General features: G+C 46.7%; 1 protein-coding gene across 1 annotated transcript in view; it reads left to right on the top strand.

The window, feature by feature from the left end:
- LOC139767296 (uncharacterized) overlaps nucleotides 1–26,252 on the top strand; it is a 494,688-nt gene that overhangs the window by 1,439 nt on the left and 466,997 nt on the right. The window contains exon 2 of the mRNA XM_071696503.1: nucleotides 11,502–14,020. Within this exon, the coding sequence (XP_071552604.1) occupies nucleotides 13,708–14,020 (313 nt within the window). The 5' untranslated portion in view covers nucleotides 11,502–13,707. The remainder of the gene's footprint in view (nucleotides 1–11,501; nucleotides 14,021–26,252) is intronic.

The raw sequence follows: 26,252 nt of genomic DNA, 5'->3' as shown, positions 1-26,252 counted from the left end.
TCACACAACGTCATCACTGGTGACATGGTGACGTAGAGCTTCCAGTCTGCGCGAACTGCTCTATGTATACATCGCCAAAAGACGATGGGAATCTACGAGAACATACGATGACTCTGATGTCACCTTCCTCTCCTCTTTTACGTACATTTTTCTTTTTTTTTTTTCTACCTTGAGCAGACAACAAGAGTTTATCATCCTGAGTCATAGCCTTTATTTCTGGTACATATTATCGTTTGTACATTCCGTTGTCCCTCGCCTACCATCACACTTGTCTCCCCCACAAGAGATGTAACCAAGGCAGGTGTCGGGTACTCTAATTTGGGCCCAACATGTGTTGTAGATATTTTCCTCAACATCTTAGCCATGTGGACGACAACTTTTGATACCGCAGGGATATAACTTGTCTCCCTCACAACCATTCGTATGTCATCCCTTGGCAGTAAGTTAGGTACCTCGTTTTCTTCTGAATGCTTTTTGCAGGTTGGCTCCTGTGGCTTCCGTCCCTAGAGGCGACAGTCATTGTTTGTTGTGCTCTAGCCTCTTACCGCCACATTTCTCGACTCATGTTTACGGCAAAGTTCACTTGACGGCCGCTGTTGTGGCCTCCCTGGGGCTCTTTTCAAAGTTTTCCTCCTCTTGATTACTCTGCTGGACTGGTCTAGCAGTAGACATACACCCATAAGATTCTAATTCGTGTCTCTCTCACATACACACACACACGCACCTATTCACGTGTATGTGTGAGTGTGTGTGTGTGTGTGGGTGGGTGGGGAATATGCGAAGTCCCAGTTCTGAGCCCTGGGGAACTCCACCAGCAAGTATAGCTCATTTTCTTGAAGAACGTTCAGTGAGTGTTCTCTTGTTCCCCACTGCCCATCCGTTCTTCCCTTACCTTAAGTAATCATGAGACAGTTTCCAGGAACTCCATTCAACACTTGCCTGGAAGGTGCATTATGTAAGGCCTTCCAGCATCCATATCTACTTAGCCACCTCTGTCCTCCAGTCCTGTGGTAGACGACCAGCAGGTGTGCGAGACGCGTCGTGTAGCTGCCACAGTTGTTGCTTCGTAAGGGGTTTCTGCTGCAGGAGATCGTATCCAATTGTTTCCCTTAATGATCTGGCATCACCTTACAGTCCAGACACCATGATGATGGTGTATAGTCTAAGGCTGGTTTCTCCTCACCTTTAATGATGAACACATTTGGTCACTTGCATTCCGTTCGTGCACCTCCCTGGTCAGGGCAGGACATTCTTGGAGCCCATCCCCGGAGGTGAGTCTCGTGTTTCTGAATTCCACTCCAGCAAATATGGCCAGATTCCATTCGAACTCTGGCCTCTACAGGGAATCAATTTTTGCTCGCGTTTTTTCCCCTCCATTCCCGTCGCTTGATCTCTCTCTTCTCAAAGTCGATGGTATCGAGGCCTCTGGAGTCCCAGTATAAACACCATTGAAGTGTGTATGTCGTTCCTCACTTGTTCCTATCTACTTTTTCAGTGACATCATTATCGCTTCACTTATAATATCCTCCAAAATTAACACTGTGGACTGGGTGAGTCTGTGGTCATTCATGTATTGATTTACAATGTCTTTTTTTCAACTCACAATCTCCTTCGTTCATCTAAAAGTTTTATTTTTTGTAAACTTCTTGTTCCTTTCCCAAGCTTCCCTATTTCTGCGACTCTTGATCATATAATATATCATATCATATATCATATCATATATATCATCATATTTTAACCTCTCGCCAATGACAGACACCCTATGTTGAACCCTTCCTCTCTTCCTAGTGACGACCTCTTCTGTTGGTGGTTGCCATCCACCACCTCGTCCCCGGTCCCAGACACCTCAGCTCACCAGTAGCTCATATGTACTCCCGGAGTTGACGCTACAACATCATGCCAGCCTGTGGCTCTTAAATGAATGCAATATACTCCCCTTCACCAGGGCTTATTGCAGACAGCTCCAGTTTCATACCATGTCGTAGTTTCCTCCTGACTGTATCTCCCACATGAAGCTGTACGTGACTCCTCCTCCCAGGTGGAGTTGTGTTTCAGTGTATCCAGTGTGGTGGTTACTGGATCCCACACTGTTTGATGATGCGTTGTGGAGACTTCATGTCAGAGGAGATGCCTGTGGGCATGACCATAGAAATGTGCATCTCCACCTTTCCCTCTATTTTCCTGTGGTTCATCGCCGCGTGTGTGTGATCCGCTAGTCGTGGCGTGGTGTGGGTAGATGTGAGACTTCTCTCCCACCACACCCTCAGCATTATTGCCATACCTCTCGTACCACGCTGTTAAACTGTATGGTAGGTACTGCCTGGCGCACACACATCTCTCTCTCTCTCTCTCACCACGCTGTTAAACTGATCATACCGCGTTCTGTATCTCCACACAGCAGTTCTCAGTTAGTGACACATTCCCCGTTTATCCGACCCCATCGGCTTGTCAGAGGAAATATAAAGGGTTTCTCGAAGTATCTAAGCCGATTTTTCCTCATGTTTCCTTCGCTAGGTTCCAACAAGTGCGTTGCTCATGATTTGCACTGATGTAGTGGTAACACGAAAGCTTAATGGTATAGTGGTTAGTCTTCACATTTAATCCGGTGGCCTGGGTTCGATTCCCGGCGTTATCCTCACTGACAGGCCCAAAGCAGCCTATCTGGCGCGGATACTTTAATTCCACGATTATGACAGCGGTTGGGAATGGCTGGAGAGCGTACATATTTGAGGAAAGAATACTGAACGGTAAGAGAATTTTTTGTACGTGTCCCATTAAAATGTTGGTGTTGCCCAGTGAACACAAGACTAGTCAATATAACCAGATGAAGAGGAGGGGCGGGACTGCATTAACCCATACGATCATTTCAGCGTTAGATACAGACATATTATGATGATGGAAGGGTTGTGTCGTAGACCCACCCAGTACACATTATGATGATGGGAGGGTTGTGTCGTACACCCACCCAGTACACATTATGATGATGGGTGGGTTGTGTCATAGACCCACCCAGTACACATTGTGATGATGGGTGGGTTGTGTCGTACACCCACCCAGTACACATTATGATGATGGGTGGGTTGTGTCGTAGACCCACCCAGTACACATTATGATGATGGGTGGGTTGTGTCGTACACCCACCCAGTACACATTATGATGATGGGTGGGTTGTGTCGTACACCCACCCAGTACACATTATGATGATGGGTGGGTTGTGTCGTACACCCACCCAGTACACATTATGATGATGGGTGGGTTGTGTCGTAGACCCACCCACTACACATTATGATGACGGGTGGGTTGTGTCGTACACCCACCCAGTACACATTATGATGATGGGAGGGTTGTGTCGTAGACCCACCCAGTACACATTATGATGATGGGTGGGTTGTGTCGTAGACCCACCCAGTACACATTATGATGATGGGAGCGTTGTGTCGTAGACACACCCAGTACACAAGTAAACTGAGGAAGACGCAACTCCGTCCTCATATCGTCTTGACATGTCTTTGGTTCTCAATGGAGGGATTATTGTGGTGAATGTGATGTGTTTTTGGCCAGCCGCCCACTCGTGACTATGTGTTTCACTCAGTCTTCCCAGTGATTTAAGTCGCTCGTCTCTGTCCCGTGGGGTGGCAAGGATCATTTGCCAGTGGCTTTTAAGTATTATCATCGCAGGAGAAGTGCTCGGTGATGGGGAAGTGAAGCTAGCGAACTTCAGGAACGAGAGAGAGAGAGAGAGAGAGAGAGAGAGAGAGAGAGAGAGAGAGAGAGAGAGAGAGAGAGAGAGAGAGAGAATATTTGTCCTCATCGAGAATACCTGATAAAAAGAGAATATAGGAAATCATATATATATATATATATATATATATATATATATATATATATATATATATATATATATATATATAAAGTGCGTAAGACAAGGGAGCAAATGGGAACTTCGGTGAAGGGCGCAAGTGGGGAGGTGATAACAAGTAGTGGTGATGTGAGAAGGAGATGGAGTGAGTATTTTGAAGGTTTGTTGAATGTGTTTGATGATAGAGTGGCAGATATAGGGTGTTTTGGTCGAGGTGGTGTGCAAAGTGAGAGGGTTAGGGAAAATGATTTGGTAAACAGAGAAGAGGTAGTGAAAGCTTTGCGGAAGATGAAAGCCGGCAAGGCAGCGGGTTTGGATGGTATTGCAGTGGAATTTATTAAAAAAGGGGGTGACTGTATTGTTGACTGGTTGGTAAGGTTATTTAATGTATGTATGACTCATGGTGAGGTGCCTGAGGATTGGCGGAATGCGTGCATAGTGCCATTGTACAAAGACAAAGGGGATAAGAGTGAGTGCTCAAATTACAGAGGTATAAGTTTGTTGAGTATTCCTGGTAAATTATATGGGAGGGTATTGATTGAGAGGGTGAAGGCATGTACAGAGCATCAGATTGGGGAAGAGCAGTGTGGTTTCAGAAGTGGTAGAGGATGTGTGGATCAGGTGTTTGCTTTGAAGAATGTATGTGAGAAATACTTAGAAAAGCAAATGGATTTGTATGTAGCATTTATGGATCTGGAGAAGGCATATGATAGAGTTGATAGAGATGCTCTGTGGAAGGTATTAAGAATATATGGTGTGGGAGGAAAGTTGTTAGAAGCAGTGAAAAGTTTTTATCGAGGATGTAAGGCATGTGTACGTGTAGGAAGAGAGGAAAGTGATTGGTTCTCAGTGAATGTAGGTTTGCGGCAGGGGTGTGTGATGTCTCCATGGTTGTTTAATTTGTTTATGGATGGGGTTGTTAGGGAGGTAAATGCAAGAGTTTTGGAAAGAGGGGCAAGTATGAAGTCTGTTGGGGATGAGAGAGCTTGGGAAGTGAGTCAGTTGTTGTTCGCTGATGATACAGCGCTGGTGGCGGATTCATGTGAGAAACTGCAGAAGCTGGTGACGGAGTTTGGTAAAGTGTGTGGAAGAAGAAAGTTAAGAGTAAATGTCAATAAGAGCAAGGTTATTAGGTACAGTAGGGTTGAGGGTCAAGTCAATTGGGAGGTGAGTTTGAATGGTGAGAGGCTGGAGGAAGTGAAGTGTTTTAGATATCTGGGAGTGGATCTGTCAGCGGATGGAACCATGGAAGCGGAAGTGGATCATAGGGTGGGGGAGGGGGCGAAAATTTTGGGAGCCTTGAAAAATGTGTGGAAGTCGAGAACATTATCCCGGAAAGCAAAAATGGGTATGTTTGAAGGAATAGTAGTTCCAACAATGTTGTATGGTTGCGAGGCGTGGGCTATGGATAGAGTTGTGCGTAGGAGGATGGATGTGCTGGAAATGAGATGTTTGAGGACAATGTGTGGTGTGAGGTGGTTTGATCGAGTAAGTAACGTAAGGGTAAGAGAGATGTGTGGAAATAAAAAGAGCGTGGTTGAGAGAGCAGAAGAGGGTGTTTTGAAATGGTTTGGGCACATGGAGAGAATGAGTGAGGAAAGATTGACCAAGAGGATATATGTGTCGGAGGTGGAGGGAACGAGGAGAAGAGGGAGACCAAATTGGAGGTGGAAAGATGGAGTGAAAAGGATTTTGTGTGATCGGGGCCTGAACATGCAGGAGGGTGAAAGGAGGGCAAGGAATAGAGTGAATTGGAGCGATGTGGTATACAGGGGTTGACGTGCTGTCAGTGGATTGAATCAAGGCATGTGAAGCGTCTGGGGTAAACCATGGAAAGCTGTGTAGGTATGTATATTTGCGTGTGTGGACGTGTGTATGTACATGTGTATGGGGGGGGTTGGGCCATTTCTTTCGTCTGTTTCCTTGCGCTACCTCGCAAACGCGGGAGACAGCGACAAAGTATAAAAAAAAAAAAAAAAAAAAAGTTTGTTGAGTATTCCTGGTAAATTATATGGGAGGGTATTGATTGAGAGGGTGAAGGCATGTACAGAGCATCAGATTGGGGAAGAGCAGTGTGGTTTCAGAAGTGGTAGAGGATGTGTGGATCAGGTGTTTGCTTTGAAGAATGTATGTGAGAAATACTTAGAAAAGCAAATGGATTTGTATGTAGCATTTATGGATCTGGAGAAGGCATATGATAGAGTTGATAGAGATGCTCTGTGGAAGGTATTAAGAATATATGGTGTGGGAGGAAAGTTGTTAGAAGCAGTGAAAAGTTTTTATCGAGGATGTAAGGCATGTGTACGTGTAGGAAGAGAGGAAAGTGATTGGTTCTCAGTGAATGTAGGTTTGCGGCAGGGGTGTGTGATGTCTCCATGGTTGTTTAATTTGTTTATGGATGGGGTTGTTAGGGAGGTAAATGCAAGAGTTTTGGAAAGAGGGGCAAGTATGAAGTCTGTTGGGGATGAGAGAGCTTGGGAAGTGAGTCAGTTGTTGTTCGCTGATGATACAGCGCTGGTGGCTGATTCATGTGAGAAACTGCAGAAGCTGGTGACTGAGTTTGGAAAAGTGTGTGGAAGAAGAAAGTTAAGAGTAAATGTGAATAAGAGCAAGGTTATTAGGTACAGTAGGGTTGAGGGTCAAGTCAATTGGGAGGTGAGTTTGAATGGAGAAAAACTGGAGGAAGTGAAGTGTTTTAGATATCTGGGAGTGGATCTGGCAGCGGATGGAACCATGGAAGCGGAAGTGGATCATAGGGTGGGGGAGGGGGCGAAAATCCTGGGGGCCTTGAAGAATGTGTGGAAGTCGAGAACATTATCTCGGAAAGCAAAAATGGGTATGTTTGAAGGAATAGTGGTTCCATCAATGTTGTATGATTGCGAGGCGTGGGCTATGGATAGAGTTGTGCGCAGGAGGATGGATGTGCTGGAAATGAGATGTTTGAGGACAATGTGTGGTGTCAGGTGGTTTGATCGAGTGAGTAACGTAAGGGTAAGAGAGATGTGTGGAAATAAAAAGAGCGTGGTTGAGAGAGCAGAAGAGGGTGTTTTGAAGTGGTTTGGGCACATGGAGAGGATGAGTGAGGAAAGATTGACCAAGAGGATATATGTGTCGGAGGTGGAGGGAACAAGGAGAAGAGGGAGACCAAATTGGAGGTGGAAAGATGGAGTGAAAAAGATTTTGTGTGATCGGGGCCTGAACATGCAGGAGGGTGAAAGGAGGGCAAGGAATAGAGTGAATTGGAGCGATGTGGTATACCGGGGTTGACGTGCTGTCAGTGGATTGAATCAAGGCATGTGAAGCGTCTGGGGTAAACCATGGAAGCTGTGTAGGTATGTATATTTTGCGTGTGTGGACGTATGTATATACATGTGTATGGGGGGGGGGGGTTGGGCCATTTCTTTCGTCTGTTTCCTTGCGCTACCTCGCAAACGCGGGAGACAGCGACAAAGTATAATAATAATATAAAAATATATATACTCTCACTGTGCATCTCATCAGACTTATTCCTTTGTAGTAAGAACGTATAAATTTCTGTCCCCCTTGACCTTATATACAAGGTTCTGTGCGGGCATTTTACCAGTCCCTGGGAACCTCACCTTGGCCCATGGATACGCCAGACGACCTGACGAACCAATCAGTAACATTGTCACACCGATTCTCGAGGGACTCCGTTTGGAATGCCGTCCGCCTGTGCTGTTTTCCGTATTTTAGCCATGCAAGGCTCTCGGTATTTTCTTTTCATCGACCACACACGGTCACCATGATTCACTCCACACCACATTCTCTCTCTCTCTCTCTCTCTCTCTCTCTCTCTCTCTCTCTCTCCGTCATCTGACGCATGTAACAGTCCTTCACATCACTCCGTCTGTATCTCTCATATTGTTAGTGGTATTGATCGATGTCTTGAACACAACCGTATCCCCTTCCGTTTGGCGATGGTGATGCAGGCTTGCCAAAAGCTGAGTTCTTGCACGCGCCGTAAACAGCCACAAAACATCCACTCAGAACAATCACCGGGCGCCCAGCAGCCAGCCACACACTGTCACCATCACCTGCACGACCGGCAACGCCTCTCACACATCACCTGTATATATATATGTATACACACTGTGCGGGGCGAGGGAGTTCTACACTCATGGGGTCCGCCCCACCTTTTGAATTTTCTCCAGTATCATATAATTCGTTATTTATCATTTTTATGCTGTCCACATTGACTGTTTCATAAGTCAGGGTTGTTCCATTCATACACCTGATGTTATATACAACATCACTTTTTTTGTTTACATTCTTTAAGTTTATTTGCGTAAAGTGACCTTCGATTATTCTGTCCTTGCTTCTTTCGAAGAACTGTTCACTATTGTCGTCATTAAGTAGGCTCGAGAACTTAAAGTTTGTGATCAGGTTGCCCCTTACTCTTCTCTCTTCCATGGTGGATCAGTTACAGGCCTCTAGCCTTTTCGTCTGAGTCAAGTCTTCTTAATTCCGGTATCATCTTTGTTGTCCTCCTCTGCGCCTTCTCTGATAATTCGCTGTGCTTCTTTAGGTGAGGCGACCAAACATGAGGATTGTGTCCCAGTTTTGGCCTAACATAGGATGTGAACAGCTTAATGATTATATTTTCTTACCCGCGTACTTGAATGTTATTCACATATTTGCCAGCAGACAGTTCGCCTTCCTTGCTGTTCTAACGTGGGACTCTGGCAACAGGTTGTCAGCTCCCGACCCCCCTCTCTCACGCACACAGACTCCTGCAACTTATCTCCTGCCACATGATAAGTCATATCGAGGCCTTGTTTCGCCTGCCAGCCATCTGTATTGTATAACTTTACGTTTGCTCGTGTTGGATTCCTCCAGCCATGTATCAGACCAACTTTGGGTGTGTGTGTGTGTGTGTAGGAGGTACACATGCCGTCCTGCCTGTACAGCTTTGTAACCAGATATTTTTCACATTCGTCTCTCTCTCTCTCTCTCTCTCTCTCTCTCTCTCTCTCTCTCTCTCTCTCTCTCTCTCTCTCTCTCTCTCTCTCTCTCTCTCACACACACACACACACACACGTATTCGTCCGTGCATGGGTGGGACATGGAACACGGCGGTATAAGTTCAACAGAATGTGTTCAGAGGAAAAGTCTTGCTTTGCCAACATGTCAGGGAACCTGCCGGAGTCAGTTGCACCGAAGCTGTAGCAATGTTGAGTCTCATTTTGCCGTCCAACAGACTGGAAATTGAAGTGATCGTGCAGTGCTTGAGTTGGAATATATGGTTTATGGAGAGGCTGGTGGAGGAAGCACTTACCCGCCTCCACACCGAGAGAAGGTAAAGCGGAAGAAAAATATTTATTGGAAAGTGAACAGTTTCCTTTTGGAGCATTACCTGGGATACGACATTTTCTGCACGCTCGGCACGGAGCTGCGTTGGTTGAGGTTGTTGAAGTATGGTAAGAAGGAGCTTTTGAATATGGACCCGTGAAGCAAAGAGAGGAGGAGTAGCACGTAATTCGAAGACACAAGATGGAAGATGGCTATTAAGGCCATATTGATTTCTTGACTATGAGCCAAAACTTGTCAGGGATGAAGAAATCATATACTGCTGACCCTGGATGAATTGTTGGACTGTTTGTGTGTGTGTGTGTGTGTGTGTGTGTGGGTGTGTGTGTGTGTGTGTGGGTGTGTGCTTTTTGTCACTCGTAGTTTCTCGCTGTCGACCACAGCAGGGTGGTAGACACTGACCTTCAGGCAGGGGTTAAAGGATGGCTCCTCATACGGGTCCAGGTTGATCAGGGTGGGAGGGCGCACGTCAGGGGTTCCTCTTTAAGTTGTACACTATTCATTAATGTTCAACATAGGGTCCGCTTTGGGGTTGGATTTTAAGTTCGATCTGTGTAAGTGACTCCTCTCAGGAGGTTTGAATCACTGAGATGTATATTTTTGCATATGATGCCAGGTTTACGAGAGGTGAAATATGTGTTCGTGATCAACGACCATGTTAAGGACACGGTCCTTCGCTGGTCGAATGGATATGATCAGTGGAATTCAGTCGTCGAGGATGTGATGATAAGGAACCACGAAGCCATACCACTTTGTGACCACCATGTCTGCCTGGGGGAAGTGTGTGTGGGGGAAACCACCTGCAGGCGACGTGAATGGGAGCAGGTCACGTGGATGATCAGGAGACGGTTGTTAGAAGGGTTGCGACAGACGCAGAACTACGTCTTGCCTACGTCTTGCCCTTTGTCAGACCGTCCTCAGCTACAGAAACACCGGGGGTCTTAAGTCACACGCTCACAACACACACACACACATGTTTTGACCCAGAATTAGAATGTGCATCATCGTTTTGGACCCCGACTTGAGGAAGCAGGTAGAGAAGTCGGGACGAAGCCAACCACGGACGGAGAGGAGGAAGAAAAAAAAAAAAGAGAAAGAAATGTACCACAATCAAGGGACGTACCTGGAGCAGCTGGTGAGGAGAGGGGTCTGACCCAGGCATGAGGATCACACACTGGGGAAAACGAGAAGGTCACTAGGGGGAAAACTTTCAAGTTCTCCAGTGGATTTTATGAGCTACATATATTGAGCAGGACCTTGAAACCAGAAGTTGCTTCATGGTGGGACATTAAATTGAGCCGAAGATAAGCCAGGAGAGCTTGTGAAGTAATACCCACACGGCGACACATTCTTGGAAGCATATAACAAGCTGTGGGGAAGGCTTGGGAATGTAGTGACGACCGGAGAACGAGTAAAGAATTACGATGAAGAGAGAAGTGCGATCCCTCATGTACAGTACACACACACACACACACACACACACACACACACACACACACACACACACACACACACACTAAGATAACTAGAATGCGAAACAAATACGTTCCCAATATAGACTTCCCATCGTCTCATACGGTCTGAAAATAAGTGGTGGTGGCTGGGTGAGGGGGACAAAGATATAATTGAACGTCAACTAGGGAAAATGTGGGTGAATGGAGCAATCTAAGAGAGGGTCCGAAGCTGTCGGGGGAGGTAGCCGATCTCTGATGCAAGACAATGGTATAGGAGTGGCCAACAGTGAAGGAAGGAATCACGTCTGTTTGAGAAAACAATAACTTTAGCGTAGCAAGGAAATAACTGACCCACAGGAGGGTGAGAGGCGTGCGTGGGATGGAGCAAATTTGGGCGATGTGGTACATGGGGAGCGACGTGCCGCTATTTGTTTGAACCAAAGCAAGTTGGGTCTACCGCAGACCCAGTCGTTGTCTCCTTCTTGTCCTCCTTTCGGGATGACATCTGTCGAAATCTAGACTGAACTTGAACTTTGATCTTTAAAGTAAATTCAGTCGAGAAAAGTCAGTCTTGTTTTATAGAACTTTATACGAAATTGCATCAGCTGAAAGTGATTTAATGTGGAAGAGTACATTTTATTATTAATGAAAGCCGCCAGTGATAAGAATATATATATATATATATATATATATATATATATATATATATATATATATATATATATATATATAATGATTTATGAGGTTGTGATACAGAAATGAAGAACATTGAACTGCGGAAAAAGTTTGTATGTCTATAACCAGTTGTGGAGTAAGTTGTTCTTTCCTTTAATGAAGACGTCACGTGTATTGATTTCCAGTTATGAAGAACAATAACCGAGAGGTTGTGAGTAGAGCCGAGACATACAGTGAAAGACTGGACGAAGAATTGTGGGAAACATTGGCTCAGTATATGAAAACAAAATCAGTGGAAATTCTTGTTGTTGTTGTTGTTGTTTGACTGGTCCTTCATCCCTGTCCTGTTCCTCGTTACCCAATTCATCCTTTTATTTCCTCATATTTCCTCTCCTTCTGCTTCATCCGCCCCCTTTCTCTCTCTCTCTTTTCTTCGTCTTCGTTTATCCCTGGCTTCCCTACATTCCACTTATCATTCATAGGTCGCCCCCCCCTCTCTCTCTCTCTCTCTCTCTCTCTCTCTCTCTCTCTCTCTCTCTCTCTCTCTCTCTCTCTCTCTCCATTTTCTTTGATTATGTAGACGTACTTCCCTATTCTTCCTTCCTTCACTCCTTCATTTCCTTAGTCTGTGTTCTCCTCCCATACCTCGTTTTCTGACAAGGAACTACATACTGACACAGTACCAAGCTGGCGGATCCGTTCAGCCATTTGTTTTTTCTCTTTGCCTTTCCTTATCTTCTGGTTCGGTTGTAGCATATCTCTCTCCTCGCTTGTGGTTGCCGTGTTCACCTCTCCCTCCGACTGTGTTCAGTTAGCCTAGCTACCCCTCCTGGTGGGTCTCGTAGCCCGTGTTAAGTTAACATAGCTACCCCTGCTACAGAGACCCGTTGTCTGTGTTGAGTTAACATAGCTACCCCTGCGGATGGGACTCGTGGCCTGTGTTAACATAGCTACCCCTGCTACAGAGACCCGTTGTCTGTGTTAACATAGCTACCCCTGCTACAGAGACCCGTTGTCTCAGTTAACATAGCTACCCCTGCTACAGAGACCCGTTGTCTGTGTTAACATAGCTACCCCTGCGGATGGGACTCGTGGCCTGTGTTAACATAGCTACCCCTGCTACAGAGACCCGTGGCCTGTGTTAACATAGCTACCCCTGCTACAGAGACCCGTGGCCTGTGTTAACATAGCTACCCCTGCTACAGAGACCCGTGGCCTGTGTTAACATAGCTACCCCTGCTACAGAGACCCGTGGCCTGTGTTAACATAGCTACCCCTGCTACAGAGACCCGTGGCCTGTGTTAACATAGCTACCCCTGCTACAGAGACCCGTGGCCTGTGTTAACATAGCTACCCCTGCTACAGAGACCCGTGGCCTGTGTTAACATAGCTACCCCTGCTACAGAGACCCGTGGCCTGTGTTAACATAGCTACCCCTGCTACAGAGACCCGTGGCCTGTGTTAACATAGCTACCCCTGCTACAGAGACCCGTGGCCTGTGTTAACATAGCTACCCCTGCTAGCCTGAAGTGAGAGCGGCTATTGTTCTAATTATAAGACGGACCGCCACTCATACCTTCTGAATTTCAGGTCTTCATGTATCCCTTGTTGTTCTTAGTGGCCAGAGTGTGACGTTTTGTTCACCTCTCCTCCTTAACCTGTTGCTTTGGCGGGGCCTGACGGGATGCGTCTGTAGATGTATATTTACGTAACGTTTTGAGAAAGGGGCGTTCCCTCCTCGAGCCTAACAGCTGACTGAGGATTGAACTGTTGAATGACTTCACTCATCTGACGCTGTGAAGAATCTGTTGACACACACATACACACCTCCGCTTCCACTCTCACCTGCCGCCTCTCACCACCGACCTTGTCCCCCCCCCATCTCTCTCTCTCTCTCTCTCTCTCTCTCTCTCTCTCTCTCTCTCTCTCTCTCTCTCTCTCTCTCTCTCCTCAACCAGAAGCCAAGTGTTTGGTGTTAGTAGTAACAATAGCAAAGGTGCACACGCTCTCCCCACTCTCACTGCCCCTCTCCCTCTCCCTCCCTCCTCACTCTCCCTTGCTTCTCTCTTCTTACTTCTTGTGTTTCTTACACGTTGTTATCATCTCTCTGTCTCTTCCTTCTGTAGTCTGCTCGCTTTTGTCTCATCCTGGCGACGGTATATCTCTCTCTGGTGTGATTAACACTCACCGCTTCTCTCCCTGTCTCTCTGTCCTCCCGCGGTCGCCACATACCTCCCCCTCACCCCAGTTTAATCTCCCTCGTTGTGTCGGGTTTACCCCTCCTTGCTCCTCGCCTCCCCCGCTCGTCTGAGGGCCTCGTGAGCACGTCTCAGGGCCGCCTGGCAGCAGCCACCGCCACCAGGAGCAAGACAAGCCGGGTCTTACGTAGCAATGTACCGCCTGAGCTCCTTGCGTCGCCACTTGGACAGCAAAACGAGTCAGTTTCCCCCGAGAGAGCGCGAGAGGCCCATCAGGGAGTACGAGAGGCCCATCAGGGAGTACGACAGGCCCATCAGAGAGCGGGAGAAGCCGATGGGGCAGGAATTGAGCGTGCCCCGCAGCCTACGCCCCCAGCAGAAGGACCCCGAGTACGGGGGCAGGACCTACCATCAGGATGAAGAGGACCTCCTTCAGCGGTACTCCTGCAGGAGCAGGAGGCTGCCCGCACGACACGACAGGGACGACTCGGGATATGAAAGCTCAGGTAAGGCCCAAGGGGGGGGGGGGGGGTGGGCCGTGTTAACACCCCCCCATCAATGTTTAAGGGGAAAGGGGGTTGTTGTGGGGGGTGGGTTAGGGTGGTTCATCCTTCAGCGGACCGTGTTAAAGTGTGTCCACCATGAGTGTTGCTCTGTTGTAATACAGCCTGGGGAGGGGGGTAGGGCTGTGTCCTGTGTTGCATGGTGTTTGGTGAGGTGTCGCTGCTCACGTGTCTGCACGGTGGTGTTTGACAGCTGTCACACACGCCCGTGACACATGTGGCACGTCCAGGCATGACACGTGACACGTACATGCATGACTGTGACACTCAAACACATTGAGGTGTGACATGTAATACACCCAGGCATCATTACATGGCACGTGACGCCCAGGTATGACACGTTACACCTAGGCATGACGCGTGACACACCTGGGCATGACACATGGCATGGAACACATGTAGGCATGACACGTGGCATGTCTGGGCACTAAGTCAGTGTCGTGACATTGAAGTTCTGTCTCAAGGGTCACGTGACGTGGAGACAGTGTAGCTGGTGCAGGAGTACGGTAGACAGGTCACTGCTGATAGTGACAGTGACGAAGGTGGGTTGGGTCCATCACTGCTGCAGCCGACAGTGACGGGCCTCACTGGAGTCTTAAGAATTCCCAAGCTGAAATACAATATTTATCTGAGTATGTATTTCTGAAACTCCCAGTATGTGTGTGTGTATATGTATATTCCTATGTATATGTATATTCCTATGAGTCCACGGGGAAAATGAAACACGGTAAGTTTCCAAGTGCACTTTCATGTAATAATCACATCATCAGGGGAGACACAAGAGAGAAATGTAAGTCAGTTGTGGCGTGTATTGTTAGGCTGTGTAGAATTTTAAGAAAACGAATGAAATTTACGAAAGTAAAACGTGTGATAATGACCTGAGGATATATATATATATATATATATATATATATATATATATATATATATATATATATATATATATATATATATTGCACATTTCGTGTCGTCATGAGCGCCTGACACCAGGTTGTCGGAAACATGAGCGAAAAATCATGCTTGGGATTATAGATACGTCATGTTTCTCCATGCCAGTGTGGGAGGGAATGCAAAAGTGAATATGAAGTGTGTGATTGTGGCAAGTGATTCCTAAATGTGACGATTATTTCACACAACATGTGAACTGCGAATGTAAATACGTGTGTGAGAATTTTGTTGAAAACGACTTAAGATGTGAATTTCTACAATCCCAAGTTTTTTGTTATGCTGTGATGATATGTGTGAGCGGTCATAATGACACCATCTTTAAGTAAAAAAAGAATTAAACGATCGTCAGGAAAATATGAAGTGCAGGAGACGAATATGTTCGTTCAGGCATGATAGACGGTGGGGTCCGAAACCATCTTACAACCTCCGTGTCAGTAGGTTGTAGACACCAGCCGCCCCAGGGAAGTACTGGAGAATACTTTGGACATGTAGGAGTTGTTGGCCGGCCTCAGTGTTGAGTGGTGAGGTGGTAGTATGTCTCATGTGAATGGTTCATGGGGACGGCAGCAGGGATGGCTCTTGGCGTGAGACGCGCCTCCTAACCTATCCTTGGCGTCTCCCGGGTCGTCGTCTCGGCGGACGTCTAGGGTCTTAGGTCACGGGGAGACGGGGGTCGTATGTAGTCGTCGATGGCAGGTCTGATGTAGACGGATGTAGCTCGAGGTGAGGTAGGTTCAGAATGCCGTCCACGGTGGAGGAGGCACAACGCGCTCGAGGCTCACGTGAATCTGCATGACGCGTGTCACCAAATGCCTCTCTGTTTACCCTCTCTCGTGGCGCTAGTCTGTGACCCGCCTGGGAGGCAGTGAGCTGGCTCGATGACCTGTTTGTGAGGCAGTGAGCTGGCTCGATGGCCTGTATGTGAGGCAGTGAGCTGGCTCGATGACCTGTATGTGAGGCTGTGAGCTGGCTTGATGACCTGTTTGTGAGGCAGTGAGCTGGCTTGATGACCTGTTTGTGAGGCAGTGAGCTAGCTTGATGACCTGTTTGTGAGGCAGTGAGCTGACTCGATGACCTGTTTGTGAGGCATTGAGCTGGTTCGATGACCTACTTGTAGGGGGAGTGAGCTGGCTCCATGACCTAATTGTGGGAGAGTGAGCTAGCTCGATGACTCGCTTTGTGAGAAAGTGAGCTAGTTCAGTGGGCCACGCCTGCCTGCTTGCTTGCTTGCCCCCCACCTTCCCCCGACGGATGACTGACACTGGCACTCGCCTGCTTTGAATTCTTGGTGCACAGTGCCAAGTGGTGCCGCCTCAAGGACCAACGCTCTCTCTCTCTCTCTCTCTCTCTCTCTCTCTCTCTCTCTCTCTCTCTCTCTCTCGTGTGAGGGTGTCTGCTGGGTGTTTACCGTCTTGGGATGTGGGTCCTGCTGGTTGGCGGGTCGGGACAGAGAGCGAATGGCGGGTGTTCATGGTCCTCTGCTAATGACTCTCAGGGATGGGTTAGGGTAGGGTCCCAGTTTGGATGAGTCGTAGACGTGTGTTCTAGAAGTACCTGTGTGGTGAATTATCGTCGGGTTTTATGTCCCCGGCTGATGAGTTATGGTCAGGTGTTTGAGGTCCCCATGTGATGAGTTATGGTCGGGTGTTTGAGGTCCCCGTGTGATGAGTTATGGTCAGGTGTTTGAGGTCCCCGTGTGATGAGTTATGGTCAGGTGTTTGAGGTCCCCGTGTGATGAGTTATGGTCAGGTGTTTGAGGTCCCCGTGTGATGAGTTACGGTCAGGTGTTTGAGGTCCCCGTGTGATGAGTTACGGTCAGGTGTTTGAGGTCCCCGTGTGATGAGTTACGGTCAGGTGTTTGAGGTCCCCGTGTGATGAGTTACGGTCAGGTGTTTGAGGTTCCCGTGTGATGAGTTATGGTCAGGTGTTTGAGGTCCCCGGCTGATGAGTTACGGTCAGGTGTTTGAGGTCCCCGTGTGATGAGTTATGGTCAGGTGTTTGAGGTCCCCGTGTGATGAGTTATGGTCAGGTGTTTGAGGTCCCCGGCTGATGAGTTACGGTCAGGTGTTTGAGGTCCCCGTGTGATGATTTACGAACAGGTACAGTGTAAGGTCCCCATCTGTACATATGACTGCAGTATTGATAATATACTTGTGTTTAGTTTTTATTTCTCTCAGAAAGCTTTGTATGTACACTTGTGTGACATGTGCATACGTGCAGCTTTTTGATATGTACTGGTGTACTGGTATGTACTGATGTACAGATGTCTGGTATGTGCTGATGTACTGGTATGAGCTGGTGTGTAGGTGTTTGGCCTGAACTGGTTTGCAGGTGTTAGCCACTTCCCACCGATGTCGTGCATATTGTTGCAGTATGGCAATATGTGTGAGGGGGCAATGGTGGAGTTGGAGTTGGGGGGGGGGGGGGTGCGAAGACAGTGCCAAGGGAAGAATCAGCTGATAACTCAAGCTTATCGTGAAAGCTTAAGATAGCCAGCTTTAGCGGCGGCATCCTACCACCTCAGCTGTAGCTGCTCTGACCCTGAGAGTTTTTGGGGGGGAAAGTTTAAATCTTTTGCGTGTGGCGCAGAGTTTGGAATACTTTCCTGTCTTTTCAGTGTGATCACAAAGTTTATAATGCCGTTGCGCTGGTTGCCTGTGAACACAAGAATTTATGGTATTTTGTGGCTAGACTTTGACGCCGAGCTGAACTGGTTACGCCTATCTCACCAACGTTCACCACTCTTGATGTTTGTGTACATTTTGCAGCTGAATTAATGTGTTCAGAAATTTATGGCGTTTTCTTCGTAATAATGATAAATGTTGATAGAAAAATCTATGATTTCTTTGTAATAATGATAAATGATAATGTAAACATATGGTTATTTTTTGTAAAAATTATAATGATAATGAAAATATTCATGGTGATTGTGATATTGATAATGGTAACACTGTTCTCTGCGTTACACATGACAGCAAGAGAATGGGTGTGAGGGGATGAGGCCTTCTTCGTCTGTTCCTGGCACTACCTTGCTAACGCGGGAAAGGGCGATCTAGTATTGAAAAAAAAGATCATATTGAAATTGATAGGATGAACAGCTGGGTTGACTGTGGACCGACTTGCCGCAACAACCAGGATTCGAACCTGTGCCATCATGCTCGACGACCCTGCTGCCCGTGAATGCGTCACGGCCAGGAGCGCTGACCAGCGCTGCACCACACTGTACAACGTTGCAAGAGATTGTTGTAGAGGTGCAGTGTGTGTGTGTGTGTGTGTGTGTGTGTGTGAGGGTATGACACGAGCAGAGCGCCGTCGTTAATTGGTTCGAAAAATGAGTCGGTGTTCACTCCCTCACACCTGCCATGTGTGTGTGTGTGTGTGTGTGTGTGTGTGTGTGTGTGTGTGTATCTCTGACAATGATGGACGAAGCTTTGATGTAAAACAATAAGGAGGTGGGAGCATCTGAACGGTGTGCTTAAGAGAACGAAACCTGGACGAATATATTTGGAAATGCAGCAGAGAGCCAAGAGATAAGGCAACGCTTGATCAGTAATTATGACGATATCTGCTCAGACTAAACGTAAGAGATAGCAAACTGGATGTTCATATCTGTTTCCATCCGAATCCATCTCTCCTTTACCCCGTCTGAGCGAACTGCAGGTCCTCAAGGTTCTGTCAGTTTTCCCAGCCTGTGATAACATCCCCGAGTTTGTTTGTGTCTCTCTGTCTGTCTCTCTGTCTCTGTTTTCTTGTCTGTGTTCGTCTTTCTAGTATTCCTTGGTTAACACATGGTCGCGTATGGTTCAGTGAGTCTGCCATGTCCCGTGGTGTGGCTCTGGTCTAGCGTTCCTGGCCGTGACGCATTCACGGGCCGCCCGCCCAGGGTCGAGCATGGCATAGGTTCGAAACCTAGTTGCGGCAGTCGGTCCACAGTCAACCCAGCTGTTCATCCACGCCAAAGGGTTGGTCGACGACCAACATAAAAAGACAAGACGTTTTATCATGAACGTTAACCCTTTCTTGGTCTAGATCTTCAGTCGCTTCAGTGGATTCGATGACATTGCCTTTTTTTCTGGCTCCCTAAGGGTAAGGCCAGAGGCCAGTTAGTCATACGCAAGGGACGTGCGGGTGACCTTAAGGGTCGTCTGGGCGTAATCAAGGGTCATACTGTGGGCACGGTGGCCCCCTCGGGTCGTACGACCTTAGACAGTATCGCCTGTGGACAGACTTGGTCAGTGTGGCATTGTGAGGTGTGGCGTTGTGAGGTGGTGCAGGAGGTGTGTCTTTACCCTCACTTGGCTACAGAGGCCAACAAGGAGGAGAGACAGGTCTTCTGGTGCCATCTGGTGAGGGATAAGGTCACTGGAGCTTTGAGTCGAGGAGCAGGTGGTCGTATCACTAGATCTTTAAGTCGTGGAGAAAGACGAGGGGGGAGGGGGTCATCTTGGTTACAGGAAGCTGGGGTTGGTGGTTGGTCGTATATTGTGGGGGAGGGAGGCGGGTGGATCCTGCCTTATACTTCTGGTAAGGTGATGTTACGTACAAGGAGTGGGGTAGTGGGTGAAGAAGGGGGTTGTTGTCTTGTACACACGGTACACAAGGTACACACAGGGACTACAGATCGTACGTGTGGGAAGGAGCACACGGGAGAGAGACTTGACTTGTGGGAAGGGATGCATGGGAGACATACGCCTTGGCCATGGTGGTGGGAGGGAAGAATGGTTGTGGTGATGCCCTTGGTAACGGGAGTATGGTTGTCAAGGTGACTGGAAGAGTGTGGGAGAGGCTCCTCCGGTGTGGGGTGGGACAGCAAGAGTGAGGGAGTGGCGAAGGAGAGCGGAGGGAAAAATAGGTAGATGGAGTTGGGGGTTGTGTGCAGTGGGTAGAGAGAGAGAGAGAGAGAGGTGTTTGGGGGTGTGTTCTTGGACAGAATGTGTATGGCAGTTCATGTCATGTTGTCTGAACATTGGCTGAGCGAAAGGTAGGAAGCCTCCAAGTGGGGTCATATTTTGTGGTTGCTGTTGTGTACATTGACGAGTGCGGTATGAGAGGCACGTTCCCCAGTCCCGCTCTTGAAATATATATATATATATATATATATATATATATATATATATATATATATATATATATATATATATATATATATATATATATTATGAGTGAAGAACCAAGTTCAAATGTTTGCCTTAACTTTTTATACTTTTTTCTTTTTCGTTGTATTTATATATATGTACTTTTTTAACGGGTTCATTGAGAGAAGTTCACTGTGCGGTGTATTGTATATGCATGAGATTATATTTTTTTCTTTTCATATAAACGAGTTATCTATTTTCGTTGGCCTCTGGAAAATTTTGTATGTAAGACGTAGCGTGTATCATATCCCGGACTGCAGAATTCAACCCCTCCCCTCCTCCACACACACACACACACACAGTTATACATTCAGTATTTGTACCCGATGAAACTCTGGTTCATAATTCACACATTGGACTAAGGCAGTGGTGTCTTGGTGGAGGTGGGGCAGGGTTGGGTGGTAAGGGGTGAACTGGTCTTGTACGAAGGGTCGTACTGGTGTACTCTGCGGTGTTCTCCAAAATTGAAACTAGCAGAAGGAGTACACAAGGGTTCGGCTGTCACCATGGCGGTTTGATCTGTAGACGGGGCATGACGTGAGGTGGTCACCATGGCGGTTTGATCTGTAGACGAGGCATGACGTGAGGTGTTTGGTTGTTGCTGGCACTGCCAGGGCTTACACTATTATGCCGTGAGTGAAGAGTCATCTTTGGCGAGGCTGTATCATCTTCAGTTGACCAAACAAACTCTCAAAGAAACTTTTTGTTTCAGAGGAGTCCGTTCTATCCCAGCTACTGATTGTAGCGCAGTCTTGAAGCTGCAAGAGCCCCTGGATAAGGGATCTTTGGGGATATAGCCCCCAGGACCCCTACATGAGAAGGGCCTTAGAGTTGTGTGATATAATGATACTGAGAGAGAGAGAGAGAGAGAGAGAGAGAGAGAGAGAGAGAGAGAGAGAGAGAGAGAGAGTTTCATAAACAGCAATTTCACCGGGTAGAGATCAAGGAAGAAGCTAATTTCAACCTTATAGGCAACATCAGACGCTTATATTTTTCCCTCCCAGGGTGAGGGATATTGAAACCCCCAGTGTTTGAGCAGCTCCCAGGTTGGTGGGAGCTGCAACCTTACCAGCACGGATATGTGGGGGTTGATCTAGTGGGGGCGAAGGGTTAGTCTCATGGCCAGAAATCATGAGGCAAGTAATTACACGCAAGTCGGGGAAAAATCACTTCTGTGTACCGAGGGGGTAATGGGCGTAGGGAAGTAAATGTCATGTAAGGCAGGTTGGTGTCATTTGGACTCTAGGCCTAACTGTGAGGGGTCGTTAAGGCCGATCACGTGGAACGTCGGGGCCACCAGCCAGGTAATCTGGCACCCCCTGCAGGTGTTGTCAGGCCACGTACGTACACCCACCCATGTGAAGGTTTATGATGAGTATCATGAATATAGTTGATATGGACGACCGTCTGCAAGATACATTAAACTATGTTTATTGCTCGTCTTTATATATATATATATATATATATATATATATATATATATATATATATATATATATATATATATATATATATATATATACACACACACACACACACACACACACACATAATCATTTTCTGTATAAAGTGATGGATTAGAATAATTTAGAACTACATTTTCATGTCTGTTTCTTTCCCTACACCACCAAGCTTTGGCACTGTTTACCTTCTCATGTCTTACCTAGCACCTGCCACCTGACCCTTTTTAAAGAAACGGGTTTTCCATTTTCTCCACAACATTTAGATTATTTTTTCCTCTTCTCTCTTTACTTTTCTGTGTTTGTAATTTTTTGCATTTAATATTTAAGGCCTGGTCTCAAAGAGGACTTGCTTCTATCTATCTGTCTATCTATCTATCTATCTATTTATCTATCTATCTATATTTATATATTGCACGTGATTTAGTATGTGTGCGTGTGTGTGTGTGTGTGTGTGTGTGTGTCTATGATGGTATATATATATATATGTTCCGTTTAGTTTTAGTAAGTTTCGTTTACGGGTCACGGAAAGGTCAACTGAACCCAGGCAAGCGGGAAAGTTGCCAACCAATTCACTTTCCTCTAAAATGTGTGGGAATATTCCCGTCGCTAAATTGGAGAAGGAAATATTCAGGTCGAGGGAACTGCTTTTAAAAATTCGAATCAAATCAGATCTTTGTGTAATGATAAATGACGAACTCCTATCATTAAATTATGGAAGAATAAGATGATAAGATTCCATCTTGGCTGATGTTATAGGTTGGCATTTTACGAAATGTGTGTATATATATGTTCTTCCTTGACAGAAAATATGTGTAAATGATTTATTGATTATCTAAGGGAAAATGATATTCGTCAGAGTTCACATAACAACTATTACCATCGAGGAAGATAATGAAAGTAATCGATATATTATGATATATGAAATAGCTTCATAATGGTATAGCAGAACACTGTATGGTGTTGCCTGGTGATGTACGTACTTTGGAAGAAACGCCCAACACTCGTTCAACTTAAGCCTGACAACACAACCAACTTAAAGATGTTCTTCCAGATCTCTAGTTACATGATGCTGTGAGATCATTGTTTTAATATGTTTTATTAATATTGATATTATTATACTTTGTCGCTGTCTCCCGCGTCAACGAGGTAGGGCAAGGAAACAGACGAAAGAATGGCCCAACCCACCCACATACACATATATATACATACACGTCTACACACGCACATGTACATACCTATACATTTCAACGTATATATACATACACAGACATATATACACATGTACATAATTCATACTTGCTGCCTTTATTCATTCCCGTCGCCACCCCGCCACACATGAAATGACACCCCCCCTCCCCCGAACGCGTGCGAGGTAGCGCTAGGAAAAGACTACGAAGGCCACATTCGTTAACACTCTGTCATATATATATGAATTGAACGTTGAAGGACATTAGGTAGAGGATAATGCAGGTGGACGAAACATTTGATGATATGTACTGAAGAGCAACAGCGTCGTTGGGCGGGAAAGTCTCCAGGAATCACTGGAGAGATTGACTCAGTCTTGACCCCAGCCTTAGCTCTCTCTCTCTCTCTCTCTCTCTCTCTCTCTCTCTCTCTCTCTCTCTCTCTCTCTCTGGTGCGGGAGGCGACATCTGACGCAGTCTGTGGCTGCCAAAGGCTATGTAACCCACCATCCCATCCCTCTACGTCTTCGATGTGGGACAGGTTTTCGCCACAGAAGACTTTTTCTCCCTCAGGAATGTCGCCTCGCATTACGGTGTCTTAAGCTCGTCAAGAAGTGTTTCATCTGAATCCTGATGACCTCCTGTAGCATCCTGCTGGTCCTTATTGCTCGTCTCTGGTGCTCCTCCGTAGCTCAGACGTAACTTCCGTGTCACCCGGTTTTATTATGGTGACCACAGTGGCTCGCTACCCTTTTTCCTGGAACATTGAGGAAGAGATCTTGAAGAACATACTTATCCTTAGACAAGAGTGTCAACTAATGGCTATAAATGGTTAGATTTCATCTGAGTTATGAGCCTCTTCACTTCTAGATAAATTTCCATAATTTCTAAGGTATTTTCCCGCTTCCCTTGCTGGTTGTAATGCTGCCTCGAGGTCTTCAAATGTTGGACATATCGCTGAACTTCGTGTTCATCTCTTCGTTCACACTTGTCTTCTTCGTCAAAAAATATCGTGAATCCAGTTATTTGGTGTCGCGCTGTCAGTTCGCCTCTTTGTGAGCCTGTGCAGTGGCTGATGGTTGTCCTTGATGGCTTCCTCTGGGCCTCACTTGCTATTCTTCCCCTTCTAGTTCTGTGTAGTCATTTCAAGTGCCCCCTCCTCCTGTCTCTCTCTCTCTCTCTCTCTCTCTCTCTCTCTCTCTCTCTCTCTCTCTCTCTCTCTCTCTCTCTCTCTCTCTCTCTACACACACACACACACACACACACACACATGCAGCCTGACGCCTCTCTCTCTCTCTCTCCTTGAATAAACTATTCTTTTCATGTCTTTGTCGTCGCTTCACCTCGCTCGCTCATCATACCCTACTGTAGGTACACAGGTGTCTGCGCTGGTGTTGTAGATTCCATGTAGTGTGTGAACATCGATGCTCTATACTTTTTTTCCGGAACTCGATGTTCTTTCCTTAGATGTGTATGGCTTCATATTTTATATCGTGCTTCCTCGTGTTATAGGTCGTGTTTCTTTGACTTCAAGAACTTTCCTATTTTTTTCCCCACCTCAAATACCAAGAGACCAGTCATCCCAGTGGATGAATTATCTTCGTTTCCAAAGCTACTTAAGTGTTCGTGAACACCTGAGTCCAGCTCTGGTGTTGAACCTGTTTCCGTGACCCAGATGACGTGTGATGCATTGTGATCCAAGAGTTCTCAACTCAGGGTAGGAACCTCTGCCATGTGCCACACTCCGTGTGGGTCAATAGCATCCCAGTCTTATCTCCTCATTAGGAGGATCCCGCGGGACACAGCAAGGTGGTGAGCATTACGCGTGGGTTTGGGTGCCTCACGAGGCTTGTGTTGAGATGCGGGACCAACGCGTCGTGCTCACTGCCGGGAGATCCGTCAGCAGAAAGACTCGTGTGAGTTACGTGTTGTCGGGTGTTCCGCGTGAGGTGGAGGGACGTGTGTACGCTTGCGGGCTGAGTGACAGCAGCCCACCGCGTGGGTGAGAGAAAGATAAGGCCCCTGCCTGGGCCAGAGAAGTGACGCGTGACAGCCACTGAAGTGCCGGCTCGCTGCGAGCTGTCATTGACCCCCTATCCCCCCTCCCCGATCCGATGCCCCTGCGGGTCGTATCGGTCATGTACCTCCCTGGCGAGAGAGAGAGAGAGAGAGAGAGAGAGAGAGAGAGAGAGAGAGAGAGAGAGAGAGAGAGAGAGAGAGCCAATGGCTTCATCTGATCAGTATAATTGATCAGCCTCCTGATTACCATAATTGAGCTGCGTGAGTTTATGACAGGTTGGGGCTTAACGTCTCACACGTTATCCCGCTGAAGGAAACTGTGTTGTTAAGGGAACCGTTTTGATTAAGGGGATTCCAGGCCCGACCGCTCGGCTGAAGTGATATCCACCAAAAGCAGAAAGAATGTTGAGATCATAGCGGAAGTCCCGTTATGTACGGATGTGTATAGTATGTATATTAACTTCCATGCCTGCTCTCTCTCTCTCTCTCTCTCTCTCTCTCTCTCTCTCTCTCTCTCTCTCTCTCTCTCTCTCTCTCTCTCTCGTTCTATCTATCTATCTTATCTATTTATCTAACATACGTGTCTCTTTTTTTCCTTCAGGTAAGTTGGCTACGACGTACAAGGTGACTTTAGGCAAACGTACCACGTCAGAGGCCATCTGTTGGCGACGCTTGCAAGGTCCCCAAGCTAGACATGAGGAGAGTCAAGGTTTGCATATATATATATATATATATATATATATATATATATATATATATATATATATATATATAAGATGTTCTCATAATTGTAGGTTTAGATTCCCTGTATTACTGGTAAGTTATGCTGATTAGAAAGGTCTCATTCCAACGTTCGATTCTGTCACTCTCGAGACGTCTTTCGAGGGTGAGGTGACGGTGTTTGAGACGAATGCTGCGATGTAGGATTGGTTATGATTGAATATGTTCTCCTAAAGGTCGATAATGATCGATAATGGCTTTAGTTAATCTTATCGTGGTCATCGGGATGTGACCCTAGTGGCTGGAACTATCATGTCCTTGGATGACCACTCGAGGTCGTGACGCCTCTGCTCACGTGGTCACACGCACACACACACACACACACACACACACACACACACACACACACCAAAGCCACGTACCCATTTAATGACCAGCACTTAGGGGAGGATGAACACCTAGGTTGGGTGTGGGTCGACTGCCACGCCCATGATTCGAACCCGTACAGGTTCGACCCCGAACTAACCCATGCAGACTCATGGTCAGTAAGGCTAACCACTACACCACATTAGGAATGATAAAGTATGTCATTGGAAAAAGTATAAGTAAAAGTGTGTTAAGTAGGAAAGTATTGGGGGGAAGAATAAATACATATGGCATATGTAGGAATTATGTGGGAAAGGAAAAGTTTGATCAGAAGTATGTG

The sequence above is a fragment of the Panulirus ornatus genome, chromosome 59, assembly GCF_036320965.1.
Source record: "Panulirus ornatus isolate Po-2019 chromosome 59, ASM3632096v1, whole genome shotgun sequence".
Lineage (NCBI taxonomy): Eukaryota > Metazoa > Arthropoda > Malacostraca > Decapoda > Palinuridae > Panulirus > Panulirus ornatus.
This window is presented reverse-complemented; position numbering and strand designations above follow the sequence as displayed.